The following is an 18,946-nucleotide window of genomic DNA, read 5'->3' as shown; positions in this document are numbered from 1 at the left end:
CTTAGAGGAGTATGCCACTACTTTCGGGCTTAATACAGTTAAAATCATTGGCTGGGGTTTATAAAGGTGGTAAAGTGTCTTATTTTTCATGTTAAGCGTTGTCTTGCTTTAAGACAAGTTAAAAGAGGGAATATGTCGCTAAGCTAGTGAAAGTCAATGGATTCGTGTAGCATTGTAGCATTGACTTTCACTAGCTTAGCGACATACTCCCTCTTTTAACTTGTCTTAAAGCAAGACAACGGCTTACATGAAAAATAAGACACTTTACCACCTTTATAAACCCCGGCCAACGATTTTAACTGTATTAAGCCCCAAAATAGTGGCATACCCCTTTAAGAGTGTTATGTTAAAACAAACAAACAAGCAAACAAACAAAATGAACAAAAGAAGCTTCTTTACTATCAGTCCTCACAATATTTCAACAAGGCAATTGTCTTAAGATGAATATCGCAAAGAGAGGAAATTCTGAAACGTCATAATATATATTTATTTTTTGGTATGGACATAAATGTGTTTTAGTCCTGGTTTGTTGTCACTGACACAATTTGATTTTGCTGCCAACAGCGAGGAGCCGAAAGGCAGGATAAAGCGGCTCAGTGAATGTGGTCTCTACTTTGTGCAGCAGAGTCATAGTGTCAGCAGAGACACTGTAGAAGCTCAGAGTTCCTGCCCTGTGATCCACATACACTCCTATTTTAGAGGTGATCTGAACACAATGGAGAAGAGTGTCATTATTATTATGGTAGAACCAGAACACAGATGGATGGCATCGCAATGCCCAGGAGTTTGTATTGCAGCCAAGCTTAACATCATTATTACTTCCTTTCCTCTTCAGCCCCTTGTATGAAACAGCTATAGACACATATCCAGACCACTCAACCTCCCAGTAGCACCTGGTAGATGTAGCCTCTGAACACATCACCTGTCCTACATTACTAAATCTGTCTGGATGATCAGGATATGACTGACTCATTTTAACCCTTTCTGCAACTCTGTTTCCCTCAGACAGCTTCAGCTCATTATGAGCCGTGTTGGGGTCCAATGTCAGCTGATGGGAATCTGTAGTTGGGTTTAAAATAATAATTATTAATTTGTTAACAATTTACCAAACATGTAGTCCTGCAGTATTGTGAAGCAATTAACTGTTATGAAATTATAGTTCGCATGCCACATTATATGAACCCCTCTCTCTCTCACACACACACACACACACACACACACACACACACACACACACACACACACACACACACACACACACACACACACACACACACACACACACACACACACACACACACACACACACACACACACACACACACACATTACTAACCCCCCCCCACACACACACACATCCATCATTAAGTGCATTTAGCATCTCTTTTGCATAGCTTTTAGTCCCAACCCTCTGTACAATGCAAGCTGACCTGTATGGTACATTACATTTTAGCAAATCTTCATTTACAGTACTGTATGTAACATATTGTATCCTGTTGTATCCTGGAGGCATGTATTTCAATGTGTGTGTGTGTGTGTGTGTGTGTGTGTGTGTGTGTGTGTGTGTGTGTGTGTGTGTGTGTGTGTGTGTGTGTGTGTGTGTGTGTGTGTTGGTCTAATTAAATTGCTTGACTGCTTTACTTACATTTCAGGAAATCCTCTCTGGTCACAGGCTCTGAAGGTCTGAAAATGCTGATTTGTTCACCTGTTGGAAAGAAGCACAATAGTGCTGAGCATTCTTGACCTGGCCATGATGGGCAGTGCAACATGATATCTGTGACTGTGAGACATACCAGTTTTAGTCATGTCCTGTAGTCCCTGGTGGAGCACATCCTGCAGTTTCTCTTTGAGCACAGTGAGGCTGTCACTCACTCTCTCAAAAAGCTCATCTGTATGCACTGAGCACGTAGATGACTTGTCAGATGTAGTGGAGGCACACAGAGACTGGAAACTCTATGAGATGCAAACAATGAATTTAAAATGTTAATAAATAATCACACACTGATTACTTTACGCTGCTTAGTAATATACACCCAGCTGAGTAAGGAGACCAACTAGATCAGCTGAGCTCCCAGAGGAAGCTGACAGCTTTGCTACACTCTGTGGCCACCAGAACTAACACTGGGCTCCATTAGCAAGAGCACATTCTACATGTCCTGCAAAAGGCAAAAGGTTGCACCTTACATAAACTTTATTACCAAAACATATTTGCACCACAGAATATACAGTCTTCACAGTATTCTCTCAGATGCTTTTTATCTCTGTCACGGAAGTTATGTGATCGTCCATTCGTTTGTTGGCACGTTCGTGGTGCGTGAGTTTTTCTGTCCACCAGAGGGTGGAGGTGCACACACTCTCTGAGCACATTGTAGTTACTATGTATAGAACATCACCTAATGAAAAGGGTATTTCCCCTCTCCTATTCTTTGAAATAGTTCACTAAAATTAAATGGAATCACTTCCTATAAACTATGTGTAATTAAATGTAATATTTATGCTGCCATGGTACCTTGAGAAAACGGATGTTATTTTCACTCTGTGAGAACTGCTCCAGCTCAGCAACTCTCCTCTTCAGCTCAGCGATCTCCTGCTCCAGTGTCTCCATGAGTTCTTCAGCTCGACTCACATCAGCCCTCTCCTGATCTCTGATCAGCTTCGTCACCTCAGAGCGTCTTTTCTCAATGGAGCGGATCATCTCAATGAAGAACCTCTCACTGTTCTCCACTGCTGCATCAGCAGAACACTGTTGGAACACAAGACAACACCGCATGGAGAACATCTGTAACAAACATCTGTGATTGGCAGCAAGACATTTTCTTCATATTTTGTCTTGTGATCGTAATAAGGAAATAAATATGGCTGGTCAGTGAACGAAGGTTAACTTACCTGAAGAGTTTTCACAGCCTTTCTGAGGTCTTGTAGGCGAGTCTCTTTTTCTTTGATGACGTCATGGAATTTCCTCTGTTTCTTTCCAAGCTCTTTCTGGAAATAATAATAATAATAATAATAATGATAATAATAATAGTAATAATAATAATAATAATGAATGGAATCAGTTAACTTTAAATATCTGAATTAATAATGCAGTACATGGAAATGCACAAGTAATGTACATGTCCTTACGTAAATGGAAACATTCATGACATATATTAATTATATTTATAGTATTGTGGAGAGTTTTACTAAAAAGTAGGATACTGGACTGAAGTTTGCCATTGCTGTTATTAAAAGTATAAGAATTTAATATGTCTCACCTGTTTCTCTGTCCTCTCTGCTGCAATTGAAACTGTGTCATGTCCTTTGTGTTCATCCATGACACACAGCATGCATATGCATGTCTGATCAGTGCGGCAGAAGACCTCCAGCAGTTTATCATGCTGAGAGCAGATAAGATCCTCCAGTTTACCCACAGCATCAATCACTTTGTGTTTCTTTCCTGGGAAGAGATCGTTGTGAGACGTGAAGTGAGTTTCACAATAAGACGACAGACACTCCAGACAGGACTTGACAGCCTTCCGCTTTCTCCCAGAGCAGACGTCACACTCCACATCTCCAGGTCCAGCATAGCAGTGGGCAGCAGGAGCAGACTGGAGTCCCAGAAGCTTCAGCTTCTCCACCACTTCAGCCAGCATTGTGTTTCTGCCCAGAACTGGCCTTGGAGTAAAAGTCTGTCTGCACTGTGGGCAGCTGTAGACTCCCTTTGGATCCTCTTGATCCCAGCAGCCTGAGATACAATCCATACAGAAACTGTGTCCACAGTGAATAGTCACCGGATCCTTTAGTAGATCCAAACAGATTGCACAAGTGAACTGATCCTGAGCTAAAAACACATTGGCCTCTGCCATGTTTGCACTGTTATCTTTCTCTCGTCTTTCAGTCTTTATCCCTCTCTGGGTTACGTTCTGTCTCTCCGACAGAGCAGCAAAGCAGGCAGAGCAGGAAGCAGAGCTGAGTTTCGTTTCTGTGTAAAAGGGTCGTGCCCTAAGCAGGGGGAGTGGCCTCTGGAGCCTGTAACAGAGAGATAACACACAGAGAGGACATAAGAGAACTTTGAACTGTTGTAATCTGTCCCTACCAATTCCACTCAGTAATTTATAACATTGCTTGGTTACTTAGTTTGCAAAATGAATTTGTCATCTTGCACTAGGGAATGTGTAGTGTAGATTTGTAATGAAATGCTTCATGAGAGCTGTTTCTGTTGTTTGAAGGGCAACATATTTTTTCTTAACTGGATTGGACAATTTTGTCCTCATTTGGGAGTGGACTAGATTTGAGATTTGACTTGACTTTGACTCGACTTCACCTCTGGAGACAGTTATTTTACATCTGAACAGCAGAGGGCAGGAGTGAGCTTGCAATAAACCTCTCAATGCCCAAACTTTGTTTGCCTCAGTCACAGAAGTACAGTATGAGTAATTGATGTACAACGCTATTCTAAATTAGAGATGAAATATGAGAATGAAATATGAATAAGTTGGAGATTTTGTTCAGCCTATCATCTCCAACTTATTCATATTTCATCTCTAATTATTGCTATACCGTTATTGTGATCTACTGAGGTGGAAGAGTCTTTGCATGTCTGAGGGCCTAATTGATGAGAGCAATATACTGTACATATTTTCTTGCTTTTGGTGTGTGTGTGCGCGTGTGCGCGTGTGCGTGCGTGCGTGCGTGCGTGTGTGCGTGCGTGTACTGCACATTGTAAAAATATAGTAGGCTAGTGAAGAGGAGGATATTCACCCATTCCGGGTTTGAATCTGAGCTTCCAAGGTAGCAAACGTGTGGTCTCTGCTTGAGAATCAGCACACCACCCAAACCCCTATGGCAGGGGTGTCAAACTTAAATTGACTGAGGGCCAAAATCAAAATTTGGAATGAAGTTGCGGGCCGAACTCAACTAAAATGGACTAAAATTGTGCATTCATGCACCTCATACTCATAGTTAAATTTCACACACTCTTTCCCATCGTATTTGTCTGTTCAAATGTGTCTGCACATCCTGTGATAGAGCAAATTTCAGTTCAAGTTGTGTTACGCTGTACATTAATGGTGTATGTGGGCCAACTGTAAAACACATTTGAAATGATCTCACGGGCCGAATAAAATGGCTCCGCGGGCCAAATTTGGCCCCCGGGCCTGAGTTTGACATCCCTGCCCTACAGTATGGTCACTCCATCATTCTGTACAGTATGCAGCCTGTATGTTTTTATTATGGATCTGATATGAGATCTGACAACAAGACATCTCTAGCATACATCATATATTACTAAGAGATTTGGTTTTTTTATTATTTCATTTTTCCTGACGGCAGAAATAAATAGATTTAATCATCTAAATTTAAAATGAATTAAATAAATGGCAGTGATACTTTAATTAACATGGTATCTTAAGTCAAAGATTTCCTCTATTAGCTTAAGTTTATTTTAGAGCGTGTATGAAGCCAAGACCCTGGATAAAGGGGCCTGAGTGAAAGTGGTCTGACCTTTGTGCAGCAGGGTCAGTTCATCATTGGAGACACTGAGGAAGGACAGAGCTCCTGCTTTGTGATTCACATACACTCCTAATCTGGAGGTGCTCAGTTCCAGCTCAATGTCAGTCTCTTCATTGCCATGCAGGAAGGTGAACTTTGCAGGAGAACAGCTCAGACTCCAAGACTGGTGATTGTGTACCAAGCCAGGCGTCCATTCCCCATCCTGTCCTGCTGATGTCTTTGTAGGCCACTGCTATGTATATGAATGATGTCCACTGGACTTCCCAGTAGCAGACTGCAGGTGTCTCTTCTCTGCAGAGCACTTGGTGGTGCCTCTGGAACCTCTCTGGGTGATCGGGACACGGCTGGCCCACCTCATGATTTGCCACCTCCCTGTTACTCTCTGACAGACATAGACATCAGTTGGCGGTGTTGGGGTCCAGAGGAAATCGACAGAAATCTAGAAAGGAGATTAAGAACATTGTACAATCCTTCCCGAATTTGATGCATAACCTATTGTTTTTTGTACTTTTACTGGTGGGCATGGGTGTAGTCTACTTTTTTGAAGTGGGTATACTGTATATTCGAGCATTTTTTGAAGTGGGTACACTGTATATATTTATGCTATTCAAAACAATGGATCAATTAATTTTAAGTGGGTATACTGAAGCCCCTAAACTTTTGAAGTGGGTATACTCCGTATACCTGCGTTCTACATAGACTACACCACTGCTGGTGGGGTACAGACTGGTGTGTGTATGCATGTGTGAATCTGTGTGTGCGTGTGCACATGCGTGCGTGCGTGCATGTGTGCACACATCTGCACTCACAGTGTAGGAAATCTTCCCTTGCCATCCTCTCGGCAGAGATGTGCAACACTTCACTGGGGAGAGGCTGGTCTGAGTCTGCCATACAGAGTCTGCTGATTTGACCACACATGTTGCTTCTCCTTCCTCTGAGACAGACTTGTCCACATCCTGGTTGAGAGGAGAGCTCCTCTGCAGCTACAGGGGGATGAAATGCTTTCCTGGGTCTCACCGCGTCCTTGGTGTCCATTGCACAGCAGGTTTGTTCACACACTGTGGACAGACAAATTCTTCACTCCGATGTTGCTCTGACTTTCATGCAGTCTGGAGAATGGAGATGTCCAAGAGCATCAATATGAAGAGTCCAATACATTTAATCCAATCTGACTGCTCTCCTGATCATGAGAGAAATGAACAGCAGGACTACCCACCATGTACAGCCATTCAAGGTGACATACAGAACTGTGGAGGGGAAAGTAGTTTTTTTCTTCCAGGATTGTAAAGGGAATATTTACTTTATGACACGTGGCTGTTCTTGGTGTAATTACATGAGATGGCCAGCAGTCGGGGCTGTGCATCTGTGATAAGCAGAGCAATAGCATATGGTACAGCATAATAACGTTAGTGGTCTGTGAGTGTATATGGAATAAATCATATAGAATACTGCTCTGTAAACCACAGATGCACAGCCACGAGTGCTGGCCATTTCATCACGCCACATGTAATCAGTTTGCTGGGCTTAACAATAACTCACTCAAGGTGAGCCAGGCATGTTTTGACGTGCAAGTCTTCAATATTGTCAAAGTAATTTTACACTTACACTTTTGTTATTTATATAAAATGTGTTTTGTTGGCATCCAATCTTTGTTTATAATCTGATCTGATCTGAGATCTAGTTTGCTTCAGTCTGTTTCTATCTTATTTCTGTCACCTACATACAGTATTTTGTTGACCCTAAAACGACCGAGCGGGGTCAGACCCCGGTCACATATTTTTGTGCACTATTTCTGTCATTTTCATCAGAAAAACATTTCCTTTCAATTGACAGCTTGTCAATATACTGTATATGTTGTGAATGATTTTTTTCTCTATTTAATATGTGCATGTAAGTTTGACTACCCTTCAGCAAAACATTAAAATGTAAAAATGCATATTTTTTTTGCTTTAAGTTTATGAAGAAGTATGTCAACGAGGTAAATAAATTTGATTGACCCCTCAAAAATAATGTACACTATACAGTGTTATTCCTATATAAAGTCTTTGGGGTCATAGATGACCCCGCTCTGTCATATTAGTAGCAAAAGCAGCCCAGTCGCTTGAGGGTTAAAGATGACCCACTGTCGGCAAATGACTCTAATCAGAGAATGAGTGCGTCTTAATATGCAACCTTACCTCCTCCACTTGCTTCTCGTCATGATGACATCACTGACAACAGCATTATATTTCAATATCATGTAAAAGCTCAGTCTTTTTCTCATTTGCAATTGGGATGTTGAATGAAACAAAATCCCTCAAAAGTTGTTCAGGCTAGGCTGACAGCTGGGAAACTTTATTGTTTTCTCCACGGAGGAGGGGCCGGGGGGCGGGACGAGGAGACAAGCGCAAGTGCAGTAGGCAAGGTCGCATATTAAGACGCAAATGTCTTGTTCATGCACAATAAGGGATTTATTACCAATTTAACCTTAGTAAAGAGCTAGTAGGCCTTACCGTTTGCTTAATAGGCTACATGCCTTACAAGTTACTTATGCTGGCATTAACATTGTATGTATTAGTGCTAATAGATGTATCCCTAAAATAAAGTGTTACCATGGAAGCTATAGAGACTAATGCCTCTTTTCCACTGCCGGTTTTCTTGTAGGCCTACAGCTCGAAACAGCGCAACTCGGACGCCGCTCTTTGCTTTTTGAATACACATGACACAGCTCAATCATAAAGCAAAAAGTGGCTGCCGAGTCACACTGTGTCGAGCTGTAGACCAGAAAACCGGCAGTGGAACAGAGGCATAAGTCTACCGCTTGAAGCCTCTAAAGTGTTGCTTGACTTCACACCAATCAGACACGCTTGCTCAGCAGGTGTAAACCCTTGGATGCATGAATAAACAGTCTTGAAGTCTTTCTTTGCGTGTTTATTGTGTCTCATCGCAATGTTGAAGTGCATCCAGTAGCAGTACATCCCAAGTCAGCATAGCTCACCACGACAGATGTTTACCATACAAACGGCAAGATAGCCTGCAGTCAAAAGTGAATGTGTTCCCCTCCATCAGGCAACATCTGTCACCTGAACAAAGGTTCCCCCATATAGGCCTATTGCTGTGACCACAATTACAATGAAAGGGCTACCCAGTGGACAATTACAATTACGGCATTGTGTAAAACAAAAGGAAAACTGTCTCTTAGCGATGAAATATTATATAACAACCATTCAGCATGCAACCCTTAGCTTCATGACTGAAATGACCACATTATACATAAGAGTGTTTATGTTGAATCTAACAGAGAGAAAATCAAACAGCCTTTTTTTTTACAACACAGCAAGGTGTTGCCACTGAGCAATTGTCTCATCTAAACTGAATATTGTAAAGTGTGGAAATTTCGGAAGGGCTAAAAAGTTTCACATAGCCTACTGTATATTTATTTTTGGCAAATGTACGTGAATGTGTTTTTCTGCTGGTTTGTTATCACTGACACAATTGGATTTTGTCGCCAACACAGGGGAGCCAGAAGGCAGGACATAGTGGCTCAGTGAATGTGGTCTCTACTTTGTGCAGCAGAGTCATAGTGTTGGCAGAGACACTGTAGAAGCTCAGAGTTCCTGCCCTGTGATCCACATACACTCCTACTCTAGAGGAGGTCTGAGCATAAGGGAGATCAGTTTGTTTACTATTATGGAAGAATGTGAACTGAGATGAATAGTAACGCAAAGCCCAGGAGTTTGTATTGAACCCAAGCTTAACATCATCATTATATCCTTTCCTCTTCAGTCCCTTGTATGAAACAGCTATATACACATCATTTCCAGACCACTCAACCTCCCAGTAGCACCTGGCAGATGTAGCCTCTGAACACATCACCTGTGCCATATTATTAAATCTGTCTGGATGATCAGGATATGACTGACTCTCATTAACCCTTTCTGCAACTCTGTTTCCCTCAGACAGCCTCAGCAGAGTATGAGCCGTGTTGGGGTCCAATGTCAGCTGATGGGAATCTGTAGTTGGGTTTAAAATCATAATTATTAAGTTGTTAACAATTTGTCAAACATGTAGTCCAGTAGTATTATGAAACAATTAACTGCTATCATTAAATTACAGTTTACATGTCACCTTCACAAGCCAAACATATACAGTAAACCCCAAATTGTGCGCACACGCACACACACACACACACACACACACACACACACACACACACACACACACACACACACACACACACACACACACACACACACACACACACACATCGCTTTATTGTGTGTGTGTGTGTGTGTGTGTGTGTGTGTGTGTGTGTGTGTGTGTGTGTGTGTGTGTGTGTGTGTGTGTGTGTGTGTGTGTGTGTGTGTGTGTGTGTGTGTGTGTGTGTGTCCATGATACACACACTGTGTGACACACACACACACACACACACATGTGAATGTAGTCTATGTGTGAGTGTGCTGCTTTTGTGAGAGTGTTCATGATTTGAATGCACTCTATGTGTGTGTGCTCTCTGTGTTAGTAATTACATTGCTTGACTGGTTTACTTACATTTCAGGAAATCCTCTCTGGTCACAGGCTCTGAAGGTCTGAAAATGCTGATTTGTTCACCTGTTGGAAAGAAGCACTATAGTGCTGAGCATTCTTGACCTGGCCATGAGGGGGCAGTGCAACATTATATCTGTGACTGTGAGACATACCAGTTTTAGTCATGTCCTGTAGTCCCTGGTGGAGCACATCCTGCAGTTTGTCTTTGAGCACAGTGAGGCTGTCACTCACTCTCTCAAAAAGCTCATCTGTATGCACTGAGCACGTAGATGACTTGTCAGATGGAGTGGAGGCACACAGAGACTGGAAACTCTATGAGATGCAAACAATGAATTTAAAATGTTAATAAATAATCACACACTGATTTCTTTACGCTGCTTAGTAATATACACCCAGCTGAGTAAGGAGACCAACTAGATCAGCTGAGCTCCCAGAGGAAGCTGACAGCTTTGCTACACTCTGTGGCCACCAGAACTAACACTGGGCTCCATTAGCAAGAGCACATTCTACATGTCCTGCAAAAGGCAAACGGTTGCACCTTACATACTTGCACCAGAGAATATACAGTCTTCACCAGTGGTGTAGTCTACTTTTTTGAAGTGGGTATACTGTATATTCGAGCATTTGCTGAAGTGGGTATACTGTATATATTAATGCTATTCTAAACAATGGATCAATCAATTTTAAGTGGGTATACTGAAGTCCCTAAAATTTAGAAGTGGGTATACTCCTTATACCTGCGTTCTCCGTAGACTACACCACTGGTCTTCACAATATTCTTTCGGGTGCTTTTTATCTCTGTCACGGAAGTTATGTGATCGTCCGAGTTTGTGTGTACATTCATTTGTTGGCACGTTCGTGGTGCGTGAGTTTTTCTGTCCACCAGAGGGTGGAGGTGCACACACTCTCTGAACACATTATAGTTATGGGTCATTCCATGTCAATTCACACGCCTTCCCCACATGACCCTCTCCGATTTACCCGATATCTCAAATACAGGTACCTTTTGATGTCAATTGAAAGAATACCAAGTAATAGCACCCTCCAAAGTTGGGGTGTCATGCCCACTTTTCAAGCCTGTGAATTGCATACAATATTTACAAGCAGATTTTGACACCTCTGGTTTTAGTTTCAAGGAAGATACAGGCCTAAAAATCGCCATGCCCCCTCAATATGACCCTGTCTATCAGATGATGTACTTACAAATGCCATGCCTTCATTATATGTTTTTGTCTATGTCTCATCACAGTGTCTGGTTTGTCTGCTGCCATCTGCTGGTCAAAAAACGCAATAACAGTGGGGTTGGAAAGTCTTGCCCATAATTTACCAATAAAGTAGCCAAGAAATCTAGACGCCCCTAGGGGTTAAGCTCGCTTGGCTATCAATAAAGCACTTTAATTCTACAGTATATTGCTATATATTAATTATGATTTTAATGAGCATTATGCAGAATGCTCAATCATGACTACATTTCTACCAGGACACCCCCACCCCCATGTCTGGTAGAAATGTAGTGCAGGGTGAGGCCATCTTGGGACTGGCATCATGATTGAGCATTAATCAGTCACACTTAGGAAATTATTTAAACTAGAAATATTCATCATGCTTGTTAAAATCATAACTATATAGCAATATACTGTATAATAATTGCAGTGCTTTATTGGTTAATTATGGGCAAGATTTTCCAGCCCCTTTTGTTTTCTTACATTACGCTGTTGTTACTTTTTTAAACCAGCAGATGGCAGCAGACAAAACAGACACTGTGATACGATATAGAGAAAAACACATATACTTTGAAGGCCAAGATTAATATGAAGAACTTTGAAAAACAACTTTTTTCCAAGCTTGAATGTTTGATACAGTGCTACTGTACATGGGGTTAAAAGGGCGTTCCAGTCATCAAGTGCCCACATGGTTAATTTGAGGCCTGAAGTAGAGGGTACCGTAAGGTCATTTTGTCCCAAAGCTGTTTTTGAGTCCCTCCTATTTTATCTTTTAAAGTCTGAGCGCCCTACTTTTTTTGGAATACACTGTACAGTTCCCAAATATGATGGAAAATCAATTATAACTCCCAAAGCATGCATAGTTTCCAAGATCTGGAACCCCAAAGTGGCAAGACTCTTCAACACGCTTTTCACTAATTCCGTTTTTAAGGCTTAATATAGCCAAAAATAATGAAGGCATACCATTTGTAAGTACATCATCTGGTAGACAGGGTCATATTGAGGGGCCATTGTGATTTTTAGGCCTGTATCTTCCTTCAAACTAAAACCAGAGGTGTCAAAATCTGCTTGTAAATTTTGTATGCAATTCACAGGCTTGCAAAGTGGGCATGGCACCCTAACTTTGGAGGGCTTCATCTCCGCAACCGTTGGACGTAGGGTGCTAATACTTGGTATTTTTTCAATTGACATCAAAAGGTACCTGTATGTGAGATATCGGGTTAATCGGAGAGGGTCACCTGGGGAGATTCTAGGGAATCATGTGAATTGACATGGAATGACCCTTATGTACAGAACATCACCTAATGAAAAGGGTATTTAAACTTTATTATTCTTTGAAATAGTTCACTAAAATGAAATGGAATCACTTCCTATGAACTATATGTTGTGATTAAATGTAATGTTTATGATGCCATGGTACCTTGAGAAAACGGACGTTATTTTCACTTTGTGAGAACTGATCCAGCTCAGCAACTCTCCTCTTCAGCTCAGCAATCTCCTGCTCCAGTGTCTCCATGAGTTCTTCAGCTCGACTCACATCAGCCCTCTCCTGATCTCTGATCAGCTTCGTCACCTCAGAGCGTCTTTTCTCAATTGAGCGGATCATCTCAGTGAAGACCCTCTCACTGTTCTCCACAACTGCATCAGCAGAACACTGTTGGAACACAAGACAACACCGCATGGAGAACATCTGTTACAAACATCTGTGATTGGCAGCAAGACATTTTCTCTGTCTTGTGATCATAACAAAGAACTAATAAATCTGGCAGTCTGTTGTCTTATGTGAAGGTTAACTTACCTGAAGAGTTTTTACATCCTTTCTGATGTCTTGTAGGTGAGTTTCCTTTTGTTTGATGACGTCATGGAATTTTCGCTGTGTTTCTCCCAGCTCTTTCTGGACATGAAAAAAGAAAACTGAATGCGTAAACGTGAAATATCTAAATTAATCACACATTATTTCTTGAATAATTATTGTTATGGATACTGATTCATTGTGAAAATAGGACCAAAGCATATATCCTTTATACAGGCCATACTGGTACCTACTAGTGTTGCTGTCGTCAACGACAACGAGGACGACATATCTCAGTCAACGAACATTTTGCAAGCCAATTGTCATGACGAAAACGTTAACTGCTTGACGTTTTTTAAACTAGAGGTGACTTAAATGCATGGCCACATGAGGAAATCTTAGAGGAAACGCAACGCAAATACTTGCTGCATGACGATGACTATGACTAAACATTATTGCGGAAATAAAAACCATGACGTGATCCAAAACAAAACAAAAAGAGAAACGAAACATTTGCATGCACCATTGCGCGCCCCACTTCTGAGACTACCGCTGCTTGGATAGACGTTTTATTTCCGACAAGGCTAAGTAATCTGTGCACAAATACAACGGAGTCCAGACACATTGACATGCCATTATGTTAAATGCTCATTAATGATACGAAAGTCTTGTTTGTGTGAGAAGTCAGATTTTGTTGAACAGCAGAAAATAATGCATTACCCACGCAGTGAACGCAAGCGAGATTTTTTTTTCCCCCGATGCTCCATCTGACCTGTCAATCAGTCCCATCCGTCAATCTTCCACCGCCAATGAATTATTTGACGTTGATGCAGCAACATTGGAAGCCGAACCCCAGAGAAAGAGCGACTTCTAGGCTATAAGAATAATGAAATAGCTAATTGACAACATTCCCATGCAGATGGCGCGAAGTGGCACAATCAACTTATCTTTGAAAACGTAGCCGATAGTGAAACATGAACCTTTTTGCCGTAATGTGTTGTGCGTTATGCGGCTGTCCCATGGGACACGGGGCAATAATAATTTGAATCTGGATTAACCTCCAAAGAAGTGCATATCGTCGGACTATTGAACGTTTGGAAGACAGGAGCTTCTCGTGCGCGTCTCTCTTCCTCTCCCTCTCCCCCCCTCTCTCTCTTTGTACCCCGAGACAGCAACAAGTCCACGTTAACATGAAACTGGTCCGTCATTCTGTCGAATTTCAGTTTAAGTGCATTTAAACAAAGGTTAATATTTATGTTAATTATTGCAGTTATGGGCATGTCACAGGCCGGCAGCTCTGCGCTTATCGTTAATACATTGGAAGGGACACGTCTTTCAAACTCAAAGTGAACTAACCATTTTATTGAACAAACATAAAAGATGTCCATCAATATCATTTTGATAAAGAACAAGATTGCCTGCCTGCATTCTTCTTCGCCACAATATGCTGGATTCAAGTTGATGTATAGGCTAAGGCCAGACTTTCTTTTATTAAGACATTTCATGGTCAAAAACAAAATCCCAGGGCTATAAAAAAAAAAGTCCAACGTCTTGCGGCATTGTTGCCGCGATGTAGGGCCTATTGACGAATTAAAATTAGGCCTACTATTACGCATAGCCTACTATCAGTTTTATTATTATGATGATGATGGTGATGATGATGATGATGATTATTAGGATAATAATAATGATGCCAATTCGAATGGTGCATAACTGTGTAGGAAGGTGTCCATATTCAGCAGAGCGCACTAGCCTACATTGTTGACGCAATGCACCTGCTGACGAATTTCATAACACTTCTCCACTCTTACTCCTCCTTCTCATTATTAGTAATTAATACATAGGCCTACTTGAACAAAGTTCATTTCACTTCTGTTAGTTGTGTTGATATAATCTTTGTCTGTACACACAACATTCAAATTAGTTTGATTCCTGACCTGCAATTGGTGTAAGGAAACCTGCCACCCCCCCACCACCCCCTCCTCCCCTCCCTCCCTCCTCCTCCCCTCTCTCCCTCCTCCTCCCCTTCATAACTGAGGTAGCCTACCATGATCATGGTTCTGTCCCACCTCCCATCCTTCACCGTGACTGAAGCACTCTTAGCATGGAACCACTCTGCCACTGCTCTCTTTAACTACTTTTCAGAACTGTCTCTCACAAGCATGAGATCTTGAGAATTTTATCAGAGGCTTGTGCCACAATCATGAGTATTGGTTGGACTTGATATCACTTTGTCATCATAACTTTTATCGAGAGGATGTATAACCAATTGTCTGCCATGCGGATGGTTCTTCCCTTAGAACCTCTCACCTGCATGACATGTGCAATGCAGCAAGCTAGTTAACAAGTCATGTTACAAGCTAGCTCACAAAGCAATGCATGATGTGCCTAGCAAGTTAACAAAAGCCATGAGCTAAAATTGCCACAGGCTGGCTCGCATAGAATACCCACAAAGCAGTCAAGCAAGCACTTTGCTGAGCCATGCCAGTAGGCAGTCAGGTAAGCAACTCAGGCACTGTGGCAGTCCAGCTTTATATACAGGTGAAAGTGTGTCATGTGACCAGAGTGATGAGGAATTTGCAGGTGCAAGCAGTAATTGATTCATGACCTACCAGCCCTTAGTAATCAGGTGCCAGGCACTGATTGAGAGATTGGTTGGGATGAGGCTGCTTGATGTCGGATTTTTTTTTACAAGTTCTCAAAACGTTTCAATGTATCACTTTTGTTATGACACGTTTGTTGTGTTGTGTGACCAACTTTAAGATCAAACCAACAAAGTGAAGTTAAATGAATGGAAGTTTGAGATTTTTTTCTTTGATGCTAAATGTGCTTGATTTAATCTGGTGGAAATATTTTCCACAATTTTCTTAGGTTAATCCAATAAATCATTTTTGGTTATATCCTCGTTATGGGTACTGCCAACGTTGATGCTGTTGTACTGTTTAAGTGGCAAAAAAGCTGTCATTAAATAGAAAAAGGAAAAAAAATCCTCAATGTTAAATGTGTTCATTGGTGCATCTGCAAGATAATCATTACTTAACAAAAACTAGACTGCAACTGTAGTCAGTTTTCATCATCATAAATGTATGACAAAAAGCAGGCTATGTAACATTCATTGTGAGGAAAAGTATGTGACATTTTAGTCTAGCCATTGTAGTCAGAGGAACATTTTAGTCTTACTAGCCGACTAAAATGTTTAACACTAAAAGGTCTTGTGACTTGACTAGACTAAAACAAGTAACAACAAAGCTCTCAAAGACAAGACTAGCTAAAGACTAAAAGTCTTGTGACTTGACTAGACTAAAACAACCCAACAAAAAACACTGTCAAAACATGACTAACTAAGACTAAAAATAAAATGTGCTGCCAAAAGCAACACTAGTCACTACACAAGCGTAATATCTGGGCCTTTCTCCGGTATATACATTTTTCACGGCATCTGCTCATACAATTGGTCCTACTTGTAGTAGATAGAACCACACATACAGTATTATTTGCTTCACTATATGATACCAAGGAAGTTTCTGCCAGATTGAAAAAAATCAAAAAAGTATGGCTACATATATAAATACTGAATATTTATGCCTGGAATATTTTAAATTTCTTTTTTGTTATGGAGTGTTTTAAACCATAACTAAATCTTAACTTGATTGATAATGGACCATTTCTGCTATTGAGGGAATATATGATGCCTCACCTGTTTCTCTGTCCGCTCTGCTACAACTGAAACTGTGTCATGTCCTTTGTGTTCATCCATGACACACAGCATGCATATGCATGTCTGATCAGTGCGACAGAAGACCTCCAGCAGTTTATCATGCTGACAGCAGATCAGATCCTCCAGTTTACCAGCAGCGTCAATCACTTTGTGTTTCTTCCCTGGGAAGAGATCATTGTGAGATGTGAAGTGAGTTTCACAGTAAGACGACAGACACACCAGACAGGACTTGACAGCCTTCCGCTTTCTCCCAGAGCAGACGTCACACTCCACATCTCCAGGTCCAGCATAGCAGTGGGCAGCAGGAGCAGACTGGAGTCCCAGAAGCTTCAGCTTCTCCACCACTTCAGCCAGCATTGTGTTTCTGCCCAGAACTGGCCTTGGAGTAAAAGTCTGTCTGCACTGTGGGCAGCTGTAGACTCCCTTTGGATCCTCTTGATCCCAGCAGCCTGAGATACAATCCATACAGAAACTGTGTCCACAGGGAATTCCAACAGGATCCTTTAGTAGATCCAAACAGATTGCACAAGTGAACTGATCTTGAGCTAGAAACACATTGGCCTCTGCCATGTTTGCACTGTTATCTTTCTCCCGTCTTTCAGTCTTTGTCCCTCTCTGGGTTACGTTCTGTCTCTCACACAGAGCAGCAAAGCAGGTAGAGCAGGAAGCAGAGCTGAGTTTCATTTCTGTGTAAAAGTGCCGTGCCCTAAGCAGGGGGAGTGGCCTCTGGAGCCAGTAACATAGCAACACACAGAGAGGACAGAAGAGAACTTTGAGCTGTTGTAATCTGTCCCTACCGATTCCACTCAGTAATTTATAACATTGCTTGAATACGTATTTTGGAAAATGATGTTGTCAATCAGCACAGTGAAATGTGTAGTGTAGTTTCAAAATTAAATGCTTGAGAGTTGCATGAAATGCATGAGAGTTGCTACTGAAAGCTTTATTGTGTGTGTGTGTGTGTGTGTGTGTGTGTGTGTGTGTGTGTGTGTGTGTGTGTGTGTGTGTGTGTGTGTGTGTGTGTGTGTGTGTGTGTGTGTGTGTGTGTGTGTGTGTGTGTGTGTGTGTGTGCATGTGTGCCTGCTTGCGTATTGCTGCACTATTGCAAGTGTGACATGCTGATGGGCAAGAGATTTTGAGATGACTGCGCCTGGACTATTTTATCTTGATTTGGGTTTGGACTTGAAATTAAATGCCAATTATTTCGGATTTGACTTGGCCCATCAGCGACCTCACCTCTGGAGGCAGTTCTTTTTCTTATTGAACAGCAGAGGGCAGGAGTGAGCCTGCAAAAAACCTCTCAACACTCAAACTAGTTTGCCTCTTCCATAGAAGTTTTCATGTACAACGCTATTCTAAATTAGAGATAAAGTATGACTAAGTTGGATATGATAGGCCAAACAAAATAGTGACTACTGATGTGGAAGACTGCATGTCTGAGGGCCTAAATGATGTGAGCAACTTAGCCTACATAGCCTATTATCTTGATTCAGTGTGTGTGTGTGTGTGTGTGTGTGTGTGTGTGTGTGTGTGTGTGTGTGTGTGTGTGTGTGTGTGTGTGTGTGTGTGTGTGTGTGTGTGTGTGTGTGTGTGTGTGTGTGTGTGTGTGTGTGTGTGTGTGTGTGTGCACGCGCATGTGTCTACATCTGCTCTCACAGTGTAGGAAATCTGCCCTTGCCATCCTTTTGGCAGATATGTGTAACACTTCAGTGGGGAGAGGCTGGTCTGAGTCTGCCATACAGAGTCTGCTGATTTGATCACACATGTTGCTTCTCCTTCCTCTGAGACAGACTTGTCCACATCCTGGTTGAGAGGAGAGCTCCTCTGCAGCTACAGGGGGATGAAATGCTTTCCTGGGTCTCACCGCCTCCTTGGTGTCCATTGCAGAGCAGGTTTGTTCACACACTGTGGACAGTCAAATTCTTCACTCCGATGTGCTCTGACTTTCATGCAGTCTGGAGAATGGAGATGCCCAAGAGTATCAATATTATTACAGTATACTAGCCTGATAAACCAGCCTAAATGGATTGGATGGCAAAACATTTTGCCGTCCAGCAGTTGGCGCTGGTTTTCCAGGCTAACAGTATACTGAAAGTTCAATAAATTGAATTCAATCTGACCGCTATCCTGGTGATGAGAGTAAAAAACAGCAGGAGTGTCCACCATGTAGAGCCATTCAGGAGAAAAACAAAACAG

At 41.8% G+C, this 18,946-nt stretch overlaps 2 protein-coding genes across 3 annotated transcripts; both read right to left on the bottom strand.

The window, feature by feature from the left end:
- Nucleotides 1–532: 532 nt before the first annotated feature.
- LOC134455449 (tripartite motif-containing protein 16-like) lies at nucleotides 533–3,860 on the bottom strand. Its single transcript, XM_063206504.1, has 6 exons — nucleotides 3,255–3,860; nucleotides 2,887–2,982; nucleotides 2,510–2,743; nucleotides 1,794–1,953; nucleotides 1,646–1,705; nucleotides 533–1,059 (listed from the first exon to the last, which is right to left on the bottom strand). The coding sequence occupies exons 1-6, from the start codon at nucleotides 3,843–3,845 to the stop codon at nucleotides 533–535; spliced, it is 1,668 nt and encodes a 555-aa protein (XP_063062574.1). The 5' UTR covers nucleotides 3,846–3,860.
- Nucleotides 3,861–8,952: 5,092 nt separating this feature from the next.
- Nucleotides 8,953–17,380, bottom strand: LOC134455443 (tripartite motif-containing protein 16-like protein). 2 transcript variants are annotated; one of them, XM_063206498.1, is made up of 6 exons: nucleotides 16,730–17,380; nucleotides 13,039–13,134; nucleotides 12,661–12,894; nucleotides 10,170–10,329; nucleotides 10,021–10,080; nucleotides 8,953–9,482 (listed from the first exon to the last, which is right to left on the bottom strand). In XM_063206498.1, the coding sequence occupies exons 1-6, from the start codon at nucleotides 17,318–17,320 to the stop codon at nucleotides 8,953–8,955; spliced, it is 1,671 nt and encodes a 556-aa protein (XP_063062568.1). In that variant the 5' UTR covers nucleotides 17,321–17,380. The 2 variants fall into 2 exon arrangements, with proteins under 2 accessions (XP_063062568.1, XP_063062569.1); XM_063206499.1 differs by having other exon boundaries at nucleotides 13,039–13,113.
- Nucleotides 17,381–18,946: the final 1,566 nt, after the last annotated feature.

The sequence above is a fragment of the Engraulis encrasicolus genome, chromosome 9 (genome assembly GCF_034702125.1).
Source record: "Engraulis encrasicolus isolate BLACKSEA-1 chromosome 9, IST_EnEncr_1.0, whole genome shotgun sequence".
In the NCBI taxonomy this organism is placed as follows: domain Eukaryota; kingdom Metazoa; phylum Chordata; class Actinopteri; order Clupeiformes; family Engraulidae; genus Engraulis; species Engraulis encrasicolus.
Note: the sequence above shows the minus strand (reverse complement) of the source record. Positions and strands in the feature narration are given on the sequence as shown.